This window comes from Channa argus, chromosome 15 (assembly GCF_033026475.1).
Source record: "Channa argus isolate prfri chromosome 15, Channa argus male v1.0, whole genome shotgun sequence".
Taxonomy (NCBI): Eukaryota; Metazoa; Chordata; class Actinopteri; order Anabantiformes; family Channidae; genus Channa; species Channa argus.
In genome coordinates, this window is record NC_090211.1 from 234,713 (window position 1) to 246,940 (window position 12,228).

The following is a 12,228-nucleotide window of genomic DNA, read 5'->3' on the forward strand; positions in this document are numbered from 1 at the left end:
ACACTCACCAGTCTGCCATGAGGGAGTGCGAAACTGGGAGAGGAGCGAAGAAGCAGAGGGTGGGGGCTGTGAACCTCGTGACTCCAGAGCTGAAATCAGATTCATGACAGAGGGGTCAGGACCCGAGGGGCTGGCATGATGGAGGCTGGTATCAAACAGCCCCGACAGACCTGGCAACAAACCACAACACTGTCTTAATTCATACAAATCACAAATCACATTGTTACCATATAAACACTGCAATAAATGTCCTATCAATACACATTTTGTTTGTTCTAGCTTTTTCGGGGCCCGTTACAGTTAACTAAAAACAGTGATTGTATTAGATTTTTTTGTTGCAAAATAAAACTGGGAAATTTAACACTGAACCTTATCCATCAATATTATCCTGTCTGTCTTTAATCAACATTATCAAAGGATGTTATTTATATTTGACTTATGAATGCAATGAACGTTAAGGTTGTATATAAGAAAAAGGACAGCTATGAGAAATCTTCCAATTTTACATGGGGGCTGTCCTAGTAGCTTGATTATTGAAAAACTAAAGTTAATAAAGAGTAGAGTCAGTTACTGTAAATACAGACTATATTATATAGTTCAAAGAAAAGTAATACAGTATTTCTAGACCTTACCAAGCGTGCGTCCGGCAGCACCCCAGGCTCCACCCTGTCTGGAGCTTCCTGAGTGGTGGTTAGTTGCATAGCCCTGGAGGGGGTGAGGGGTGCCATAGGCTTGCCGGTGGAGCAGTTCTGAGTCTGGGTGGGATGACCTGGAGCTCCCATACACGAGGCTGAGGAACACATCAAGAGCTCAGAGACCCTGTTGTTGCTAATACTTGCATGCAAACAAGTGAAGTTTGCCACACACTGATACTAGTCATGTAATTAAACTGTTAAAATTGTTAAATCGTAAAGGTCACATGTTATATGACATGTTATTTCAGTAATAACTTATTTCTGTTACTATCCACACTTCCTTCAGCCTCCTTCTGACTTATGTTTGTACAATATATATGTATGTATTGTCTCTGGGCAAGACACTGATCCCCTAACAGCTAATTCCCATCCCCAGCTGTGTAGTGCCAGTCCAAGCCCGATAGAAATTTAGGAGGGTTGCGTCAGGAAGGGCATCTGGCATAAAAATTGGTAAAAAACAATGATCCGCTGTGGCGACCCTGGACTCACGGGATAAGCTGAAAGGAAAAAAAATTAAAGAAAAAAAAGAAAGTAAATAAAAAAATATGATATATTTATCATATATATCATATATATATGTACATATACATATATATATAGACCAAAAGCACAAAAAACTAAAATTACAATAGGATGAACAATGACCAAAATAAAATAAAAATTTAGTAAAATACATTTAAAATAAATATAATTATATGATAATCTTATTTGTAGTCCTTTTGGGCCTCTCTCAGTTGCAGGGTCCTATGTAGAAAGGACAGGGGCTTTTTACCTGTGTTCGTGTCCAGGTGCCCATTTTCTCATAAGTCCCAATCAAAATTCCAAAACAACATCAGTGCATGCTGTCTTCTGCAGGAGGAGGTGTTATTGGTTCCAGATCATGCATGTACTGACTGATTAACATTATTTTTACCAGGCCATTAAAACACAGATATTATTCAAATTAAACCTTTCAAATGTGGTGTGCAATTGTCATACTTTTCAGTCCTGGGCTTGTGAAGAAAGGCCAGTATAACAACTATAGTTAGTAAGGGACAGAAACCTGTGATAGGAATCTGAATCTGACCGAGAAGATGAAACAAAATAGTCATATGTTTTAACTTGTTTATTATAGGTATGTGATTATATATATGTATATATAAGCGTGTGATTTGTACCATGCTACCATGTCACTTGAAAACATGGCAGAAGCAAAGGCCCGTTCAGTGTTGTCAAGATGATATGTTTAGTCGTGTTTCTCTCTGCTTAGACCACTTAGCAAAAAAAATTTCATGGCTTGTTGGCGAAAACACACACTAAGATATCGCCAAATGTGCAAAACAAAAAGCATGTTTTCTCTGGATAAAGCTAAATAAATTTGCCTGTCAACATTATTATAGGGAGTTCTCACTTTTTGTAAATGGCCAAATTGATTTTTTTTTTCTCCTGAAGACTGACAGTAGAGCCAATATTGTGAACTTCTAAACAAATCCAGATGACTTACTCAATCCAACCTTTCTCGTCAACTGGGAATTTCTCTTGATTCTGACTGGCTGGAATCTTCTATTTTCTTGTAACACACAGCACAAAACAGATAGCTGTGTGACTGTTTGCCATTCTGAATGACTTGTTCACACACAACGCAGTTTAATTAAGTTGGCCTCTAAAAAACTCTTTACACAGTTCTCTTTACCAACATGCATCTCAACACAGCACACCCAAAAAAGATTCCTGAATTCAAACATATGCCAGCATGCTAAGCTAAATACTGACATAATACCATCGGCTTTTATATTTGTTTGTGCTCCATCCTGTAAACCCACATTCCACATTGGAATAAGGCCTGTGCACTGCTTTATGGAATATGTTAGAGACATTAACCAGAATTGGTAAATTATGCAGCATTATTTTTGTATATGGCAGAATGCAGTATTGTAATTCTGTATATACAGGACTATTATAATTCACTGTACATACATATTTACCAAATAGTTTATGAACAAAACAGTCAATAATGGGCCTTGCGTATGAAACACACTGGTAGCAACAGAATAATACAGAAATAACAAGGTAATATTAGGGCTATATCTAGGTAATAACAATGGGGGTAATACTTTTATTTTACAGACTATTTTACAGAATAATAGATTTGCTTCAGATTCTCGCAAATATCATAAGCCATGCTGCAAGAAGCCGATACTACATACGATTTCATGATCATAAGTTAAATTGATCATACATTAGTTCCACGACTTCATTACGATTTTTCAGAGTTGCTGTCTCACCTATGACTGCAGAATTTAGGCTGCACCTTCTTCTTTCTCTCACACATTGAGGCTTCAGTTGATACATTTAGACAGAGAGATGGCTGAGGCTACGCTTTCATTCAGACATTTCTACTTAATATGCAGAGGTTTGCAATTGTCACATTAGTGTTTGTATAATGTTTGCTCACTCTGCAGCACTGACCCAATTTCCCTGTAATACCCTTTGCAGAAGAAAGTAACATGAAGGTAGTCCTCAGCGTGAAAGCATTCCTCAGGTTTATTGCTTTTCCAGATCCAATATGCTAACTTGTTACCTAGTGTTAGTTAATCGTAAACACTGGGTATTCCACAAACAGAACACTTAATCACTTAGTGTGTTGCTCCCTTTGTTCCTCAATTATTACAGCTCCTACCATTTTCTTCCTGAACCAAACTGTAGACACGAACCAGTAAATGTTGCAGTGAATTTTGCTGGTGACAGCCTCAGGCTGGCAGAATACCTAGAGCGAATTCAGTCGTACACTACTGGAAGCAAGGATGAGCACATCTACAGCAACAGATCTAGACAATGACAGTGCTGCAGCATCATGAATACTACTCAGTAACATGTGTGCATCTGCCTTCATTTTGGTAATAAATGAATCCACGGGTTTTTTTCTTATCGTACTATTCAATTTATTTCTGCATGCAGGCTACAACAAATCTTTCTTCGTGGACAAGTTGATCACGGAGAATCATACCAAGCGTCCACTGATGGAGCCAATTGAGTCTGAAGGAAGACTGATGTGGTTGTCTAGGCGACCGCTAACGTGGAGCTAGCTGCCGTTAGCATGGCCCGAGGCCGCGCTTCATTCCAGCACACAATAACACGCACCGTTCATGAGCAGATACATAGACATCTGAGGACAGTATGCCCTGTCTTAGTGGACAACCACCACTAGCCTGTCTGCTTACGTTGAATGTGTGGCAGCGGAGTGACTGTCACGCAGTGTGGCTCTAATGTAGCCTAGCGTTCACTTCACTGTTAATTAGCCGCCGTTCAACGCACGAACAGCCCGGACTCGCTGCTCGGTCACGTGACATTATTGTAAAGTCGTGTTTACTAATAAGAGCGTCAGAGTTCATTGAGAGCGTCATTCCGCTGCGGCTCCAGGACCCTCATCGACTCGCTCATTTGAACCAGCAGCTCCAGGATAAAGAGGGAGAAGCCATCCGCCTGGATGTGTCACATCAATGTATTCACACACCAAAGTTGCTGATTTCTATTTTATGGAATGCAGGGATAGTTTTTGAGGAGGTGAGGTGGGTGGGGGGCTTGTGTCCCTCTGTGCAGCGCACTGCTTTGATTTGTAGGCTGTACAGCCAATTAGTGCTGTACCAATCAAGCCTGCCGCCCACCCTGCCAATGTCCCTGTTATGGATTTCTTAAGTCCAAATCAAGACAAAGCTGCATGCGGAGACAATGCAGAGCTGGCACCCAGATGTAATCTTTCATTTCAGAAATAACAAGACTCCCAGCAACCCATCCCCCTTCGTTTCTCCCCTCTCCTCTGTCTCCGTATCACTATTAACCTTCCATCGCATTCCATGCATTTTAGAGACAGCCCCCCTCCTTCCTCCCTCTGTCCCTCCCTCCCGACAATACGACTGGCTCTACCTGAGCCTGTTGGCCGCGGAGTGGCACCGTGCAGCCTGGGTGAATGCAGAAGGCGCAGGCAGCGCTGTGCTGTGGCATTGTTAGCCACTTAACACACTGGACCCTCCACAGCATATAAGTGCCCATGCTTTGGCCACCGACGCTTACCTTGCTTTGGCCGATCTGTCGTAACTCCATCCCGTCCCAGCCCCTAGATCTCCGAAGCCTGCAGCGGGATAATTCCTCTCCATGAAAGAAAGGGCTGGATGAAGATGGACAGATAGAGAGGGGGAGGGGAGGGAGGAATGTCTTCTCTTCTCTGCGCTCGCTCCTGTTTATTTCTCCGCTTGACGAGCCTGTAGACTGGGAGGAATGGAGGGAGGAGAAGGAGCGGGTGGGGAGGGGGGTCACAGCAGCCAGGAGCACCTCCTCCCTCCTCTCCTCTCCCCATATACTTCACTGTCTATTGTCTCGTGTGTTAAGCTGATGGCCGTACAACAGATGCTCCGCGTTCCTCTGCAGCTTTAACAAGCGAAGCGACGTTCACATTGATCCAGCGCCGACAGCTGCTCCGCCGCCGCTGCTCACTCGCTCCACAGCGAAGCTATTTCGCTCATTTTGTTCACGAGACGCCATTTTTAAGAGGAATGACTGGGCTGGCGTTCATCCTCTCATTCCCTCCCTCTCTCATTCCCCCTTTCTCAGTCTCGCTCCCTCCCTCTCTCTCTTTCTCTCTCACTCACACAGACACAAACGCGCGGCTGTGTGTAGCATTGTGGAAGAGAGTAGCAACAGAGTCTGAGTGGACCTTATATTAAACTGATGCAATCGAAAACAAACACACAAGTTGTAGCATGTTAAGAATGATGTGCATACACGAAGGGTTTAACTACACACGTGTGTGCAAACAAAATGAGCAGAGGCATGTGTCAATCCCGTGTCATTTATTGTAGAAACGATGTTGAAGTAAACCACTAATCTCTGTGAGTTAATTTTTTTAGTCACACTGCTCACAGGACCAACCTCACCCTCTGCTGCCCTTACTTTGAAGCATCACACCTGGAGTGGACACATTACTGTCCACTTAACATGCATGGTCCCACTGTGAGTGGTGTGTATTCTGGAATTCTGTCATAGATTCATCCATAAAAACATGCAACATTTAAAAGTTCACATAAATCACATGCGGGCATCAACAATCTGAGCCCTGTTACTGGTCCTGGACTGGGTCAGCAGGCCCCGGAGGAGCTGATGGCAGTGAGGGATCTGATGGCTCTGGTGGTGGTGACGGGACTCCCCTGTGGTCAAAGACAGAAAGGAATTTTGTAAGCATTCTCTCTCTCTCACACACACACACACACACACAACGATACTGTGCATGAATGTCCAGTAGTTTTTTCAGTCCCAGAAGGATCAGGCTGCAGCAAACTGAGAGATTAGCTGCCGCTGTGTTTGGCACGACTGCAAAACACTCCTAACATTAATAAGACCCATCTCTCCCCCCTTAGTCATCATTATTCTCCCATAACAGCTTTTTAAATTACACTACAGGAGCTGTGGGTCACATTACACAAAATATCACCAAGCATGGTGTTTGCTAAGAAGCACTGTATTTACTAAAGATTTCCTTTTTCTTTTTGTGATTTGTTAATATATTAGAAGCACTGCTGATTCATAGTCACAATTTTATAGCTTATTCATTTTGAGGTTGGGAGTGAAGCGTTTTTAGTTTTCTAGATCATTGTGTGATTCCTACTGTTTTTGAATCAGTATTTTACTGTTCTCACTTCGAGTCTTCATATGAGTGTGTGATCCAGCCGTACTGTCTTTATGTTCAGTGCCGATGAACAAATTCAGCTTCACCTTCTCCTTGTTTCTATGGTTTTGTACTTTCGTTTTGGAGTCTTAATGTTTGATTATGTTCAGTAGAAGCAAGCATGTTTACCCAAGCTTTGCAATTTTGAGGCACCTATACTTTGTCAGAGTATTTGCATTATACTAAAATGCAGTGGGAAACAATTTACTTTTTACTCTGCTACACTAATCTTACAGCTTATCTGACGACATCATCAACTTAATGCTGATGTATACAGTATTACTATGGTTGAAGTAGCTATCACAACAGAAAGTGATTAAATCAGCTCCACCTTTACCTGTTGCTGGTTTTGTTCCAAATCAAGTCTCTATAGTAACACAGATCATCGACCATATTTTTTGTTAGTTACAAGAAATCTTCTTTCAGCACCTCAATTTCAGTTGTGCCTACAAAATATAGTTTTGTTGGTGCTGTACTTGTACTTTTGTACTTTAAGTAAAATGATGTACTTTAGGACTTCAACTTGAGTATTTCAAGAGGTACTTCTACCTCTATTGGATTATTTTTTAAGCAAGTACTTGCACTTTTCTAGATTAGTTTGTGTATTTGTACCACCTGTAATGATATGATAAGTGTATATAATGGTGGATTGGACTGATACAGGAATTGAATATCCAGTTGTTTCCTTTTATTTGTAATGGACAGCAGCCAATGATTAAAATGTATATTTAACACACAGTAATGCAAAAAACTATTTAAATTGTATTCTTCTTTATTAGACCTGGATTCTGGAAAACCATTAACATTGGAGTATTTGTGTATAGGAGAATCCACTTACCCTGAATAAGGTGGTGGTGTGGCATCATGCTGCCCAGTGCGGTTCAGAGCCTCGTTATAGGATGGTAGACCAGGCACGATGATCCCAGCCAGGGGAACCATCTCTGTTGGGGGACCTCCATCAGCTGCCATCCTCACTGGAGCTCTGGATCATCAGAGAGCACAAAATACAGAGAGGCAGCTTGTGAAGCAGAAAAGTGTAAAGCAAACATAAACGGGATCATAAAATGATTTATATTGGGTTGTGCACAAGAGGTACATTTCACCAGGTAGTTTGGTGCAACTGAACATATCAGGGAGTCAGACAGGAATTATAACAGGACTACAGAAAAGTAGAACAATTACTGCACTACCATTAACTAGTTTACTTTCGATAGTGATGCTGACTGAATGTTACTTTGAATTTCCATGTTTGTAGTTTTAAACTTGTTGAACTGCTAATGTTGGAATATAAAGTGATGATGATAACAATATTTTTTGCCTTTTTACTTGCAGACAGGAAATATCTACAGCTGTCAGCCACATGGAAAACTGAGTTAACCAGTTCAGTTATCCAACCACCATCAGTAAGACTTCCACTAATCTCACTCAACAGCCCTTACATAGAAAACTGTCTGCTGCCTGTCTTACCGAAACTAACCTAACACGGCATCAGTATAAAGTTTTGTGTGTGTGTGTGTGTCTGTGTGTGAGAGAGAGCGAGAGAGAGAGTGAGACATTCACCGTGTGGTGACCGTCACAATAACTGGTATTTTGTTAATTTTGGCCCACAGGATTTAATAGACTCAACGGTGTGTTCCAGTGGCCCTGAACAACACCGTCTTTCTCCGCATCACAACCCTTAATGATAGGTTACCAGGCATCAGGTGCTACCACCACCAGGACTATTTATCACCTATCAATCACTTATGCATGCTAACAACATGCTGCTACCCCAGCTCAGCATGTTGACTTCATACTGTTTCTGTTGTGTCCCAGTGCACTGGCAGATATGCTAAAGGCAGATTTCATGTTTTCTGCTGCAGATATCTGTTATAGTTTTAGAATCAGAATCAGATTAATTTTCCAAGCTGCAAGTACAAAGGAATTTGGTGTTATCTGTATGACATTAACAATTTCATAAAAAGGAATAGAAATGATATCAATGAGCTTGGCATCAAAAAGACTATAAATATTATTGTCAAAAATATATATATTTCTTTTAATTTTTAAAATTTTAACAATTGATTTCACAAAACATATACATCTGTGTGTTATGTGTTATGCTGTCTTGGCCAGGTCTGTCTTGAAAAAAAGGTTGCCGCAGGTTATTATTAGTGCAGCACATTCCATGTAAATATGACAGCTCGTTACACAAAAAGCCAGAGGCTTAAAAAATTATGAATATATGCCAAACATCATTGCTGCAATTGTTAAAATATTACAGTCTATACTGATAAAGGTGGGTTAAAAAGCTTCTCTGTGAGTGTTGGACATCAGAGTGAACTCACTGGGGTGTCCTCTGTCCCCATTTCTTCTTGGCTTTGTAGCAGTAGACTCCCACAACTGTGGCAATAATAGCAGACACCACAACAGCCAGGATCCCGGCCACCAGCCCTGACACATCCACTTTGGATATATTTGCTTCAGAGACAAACATAAATGACATCAAACTATAGTTAAATTTATTATACCAGTCAGTCAGCTACATACAATAAATACAAGTTTAGCAACTCTAATAATTAGAATGACCAGAGTATATTAATAACGTATTTATTGGCATATCTTTGCTGAATTCATCTGAAACCTACCTTGACTATTGCCATATTTGCTCCAAAACTCTTTCTACAAACAAAAGCAAAAGAAAATGAATCCCCAGAAACTTCTTTTAAAACTGGTTTGGGCAAATCTATTTAAGAAACATAAAAAACAAATATGTTTTTATTTGCTGCTTACAAACATCACCAATTAAATTTTAACAAAGTGCATCAATTATTATGCATAGATGATTCAAAAATATCTCCTTAAATGTATTTTATTGCTATTAAAACAACTGAATAATACACGATAAATAGCAAATGAATACGACTGGTTACAGTTGTAATTGTAATGTATGCTGTAATGTATTTCTGCAAGAATAGACAGTAAGAAAATGATTTTATTAAAAACCTTTTTCCTTTTAAATAAATGGACTGTCTGGAAAATTTTGGGAGTGTCCAGAGAAAGTCACAGCAGAGCAGACACACGCAGGAGATTAAGCTTTGTGTTTTCTTCTACGTGTATTCACATCAGCTCACGTTTTTGAATGTTATGCATCATACAGTTAATTTACAGCTTATGTGTCTGCAGAACATTGTCCATGCTTCAGTTTCAGCAGCATTACCGTCTTAATGTCATCCTCGAACACCTCTCTGGCCTCCTCGTAGCTGCACTTCTCTTCTAAGCACTCTCGTTTTAGATTACCAGGCACCACCAGCTCAAAGTCCCAGCTGTTGTACAGCAGTGAGCGGGACAGGAAGGAGACCGCTGATTGCTTGTCCACTACTACTGGGTCTTCTGCAGGACACACATCTTAAACACTTAGCAACAATTCACAAAATGTAAGTCAATAAAGCCATGATGTCTGCTTTTACTGAAGAACACAGAGACACTCCGCTACATAGAGAATGCAGATATCTGCAGGTTTTCAACTTTTCTTGAGTTTTTAGCATGTGAAAAGAGGTTTTTGATTATTTGTTCCAGTAATTTCATCTTAGGTCAGAGTCTGCAAGTGTTTTTCTTATTAATATTTGTCTTTCTTTAAAGGGGAGACAATAAAAGTAACCTTAAACCTTAAGTCAGTAACTTACAGTTCACTGCATCCTGCTTCCTTAAGTAGTTGCTGAAGAGCACGAAATGTGAATTCATCCTCCACTGAAAATTGTTTCTCTAACTTAACTAACATTCACTTTAAGTAATTGTTGAGTTTTTTGAAATCATCTGAACTTTTATCTTAGTCTCATGGTATTGAGAGTTGAACATAAAAATAATATAAATATTATATCCTTTCAAAGGTGAATATTCCAATGTTTGTAGGATTATTAAGGTTGTAACACTGCTTCCATAAGAAAGCATCACATGGTCAGTGTGTTAACGGACTAAAAGCTGAATAAATTCAATAAACTAACTAAACTATGATGGATCTAGAGTTGTGTGATATTCCAGTTTTTTATTTTTTGTAAAATTACAGCCATTTCTAAAATTTAGTTTCATTTTTGTCATTATGGGGTTAAAAAAAAATGTTTAAACAACTGTAATATCAGGCTGCAACATAACAAAATTGAAAAAAGTGAAGGTCATCTGAAAACTTTCTGAATGCACTGTACTTGCCCCACTTTTCTTTTGCTGCCCACCCGGAATCAGGTTCTGTCAGAGTTTTTTTCTGTTAATATGGAGTTTTTCCTCTCCCCTGTCAACTGACAGTAGCTAAATATGGATTTGTTGGATTTTCCTTGTTATTGTCTGAGGTCATGACCGTATTATGTAAAGTGTCTTGATGATTTTGTTGTGCTATATAAACAAATTGAAATAAATCCATGGATGAATTATGAGGAAATGAACATCCGGCAAAAGAGAAATACAGCCAAAGCCCACACATCCCTCCCCCAGCCCTTTGTATAGGAACATCAATGGCCTCACAGCATATACAGTAGATAACACCATAAGCCTTTTACTTGAAACAACATAAGTATAGATCTATTTTACAAAAATATACCACAAATCAGGCTCTACTAGTTATAGTTTCTCTTCTGAGGTTTGAAGTTTTAATCAGGACATTAGTCAAATAAAGACTGTAATGTTTTGCTCTGTGTACGAGCTGTCTGACAGAGAAGAGGTGTGGTTTACCTGGATCATGTCTGAATATAACTGAGCTGTTGGCCAGCGGCAGCAGAGACAGCATGTAGATCCACAACGCTGATAAGGCCGCCATTGAAGCAAACAACTACATGGAAAAAGATAAGAAAGAGCTTCTGTCGAAAAGATCGGTTGCCACACCAGAGGCCTGATTTTGGGAAGGATCACACTCACCTGTCCTGGTTTGGCTGCTCCAGCTGTCAAAGCTTTGCGGGGAAAAAATGTCACGTATTCTTCTAGAGTTTCAGAAACGAGGAGGAACCGGGATTACTGCAAACGGTACTTGTTTATGCTGAGTTTTCTGTTGAATCCGTCAGGACACATAGTGAGAAGTCGCATCACAAACCTGTTGAACAACATACCAGGTGGAAGGAGGGACCTTGACAAACCTGTCTCTCTGCTTCTGGGTCTAGATGTTTGTGTGTGTGTATGTGTTGGTTTATATTTGTTTTATATTGCTAAGATCAAGTTAATGAGATTCATTTTTACATATATATGTAAATATATTGATGTGTACTGTCTGTCTCTGTCTAAATAACGCATGTACAGCCCACTCCATTTGTAGTTATACACACTTTGTAATAATTCCTACAGTTTATATTATACAAAATACTTTTTATAGATCATCCACCTGATTTCCAGTATTGCTCCAGGGTTACGTTAGTGTTATTGTTTGGTATATATTAATCTATAATATATTTCATTATTTTAAGTATATATAGTCTATTATTTGGTCTGTCTAGGTATGTCCATAATTTATATATCAAGAAATATTTTACATTTAACATAATTGTAATGTTTCATACTTTTAGGATTAAACAGATTTGGAAGGTGTCTCTGTAAGTATGTATATATATATATATACTATTCTATATAACAAGTGTCCCTGGGTATATTTATTAGCAGAGTACTAGTTATGTCTTTATTATACTTTTTAGACAAATGCTGAACTTTACTTTTGATGGAGTAATTGTGGTGTCATTTTAATTAAGTAAAGAATCTGAATACTACCTTCACCACTGCATCGATGTTGCACTGTCAACATATACTGTAGAGTGGGTATGGAACAGAATCACCTCCCTTAGATGTTTGCATCTTTTATATTTTCTTAATTAAAAAAACAAA

The 12,228-nt window shown here is 39.5% G+C and overlaps 2 protein-coding genes and 1 long non-coding RNA gene across 6 annotated transcripts in view; 1 reads left to right on the forward strand and 2 right to left on the reverse strand.

The window, feature by feature from the left end:
* prr12b (proline rich 12b) overlaps positions 1-5,254 on the reverse strand; it is a 30,474-nt gene extending 25,220 nt beyond the window's left edge. For 2 of the 4 annotated variants that reach the window (XM_067475851.1, XM_067475850.1), the window contains exons 1-3: positions 4,746-5,254; positions 633-790; positions 9-170 (exon numbers count right to left, since the gene is read on the reverse strand). In XM_067475851.1, coding sequence (XP_067331952.1) covers positions 9-170; positions 633-790; positions 4,746-4,828 — 403 coding nt within the window. In that variant the 5' untranslated portion in view covers positions 4,829-5,254. Of the gene's footprint in view, positions 1-8; positions 171-632; positions 791-4,745 lie in introns of those variants that run through there. The other 2 variants (XM_067475852.1, XM_067475854.1) reach the window with 2 other exon arrangements.
* A 250-nt stretch (positions 5,255-5,504) lies between these two features.
* On the reverse strand, positions 5,505-11,460 carry prrg2 (proline rich Gla (G-carboxyglutamic acid) 2). Its single transcript, XM_067475856.1, has 7 exons — positions 11,278-11,460; positions 11,095-11,191; positions 9,593-9,765; positions 9,021-9,054; positions 8,721-8,853; positions 7,232-7,375; positions 5,505-5,875 (listed from the first exon to the last, which is right to left on the reverse strand). The coding sequence occupies exons 2-7, from the start codon at positions 11,177-11,179 to the stop codon at positions 5,788-5,790; spliced, it is 657 nt and encodes a 218-aa protein (XP_067331957.1). The 5' UTR covers positions 11,180-11,191; positions 11,278-11,460; the 3' UTR covers positions 5,505-5,787.
* Positions 5,769-8,141, forward strand: LOC137099251 (uncharacterized). The gene is made up of 3 exons (XR_010910731.1): positions 5,769-5,902; positions 7,726-7,796; positions 8,004-8,141. It is a non-coding gene; the product is annotated as an uncharacterized lncRNA (long non-coding RNA).
* Positions 11,461-12,228: the final 768 nt, after the last annotated feature.

Excerpts from the sequence above, each read along its gene's own strand:
- prrg2 (XM_067475856.1), bottom strand. The coding sequence starts at position 11,179 with ATGGCGGCCTTATCAGCGTTGTGGATCTACATGCTGTCTCTGCTGCCG. Across the intron at positions 8,854-9,020 it reads CAAATATGGCAATAGTCAAG|CAAATATATCCAAAGTGGAT; the intron begins GTAGGTTTCAGA and ends TTGTCTCTGAAG. Across the intron at positions 7,376-8,720 it reads TGGGGACAGAGGACACCCCA|AGCTCCAGTGAGGATGGCAG; the intron begins GTGAGTTCACTC and ends CTGATGATCCAG.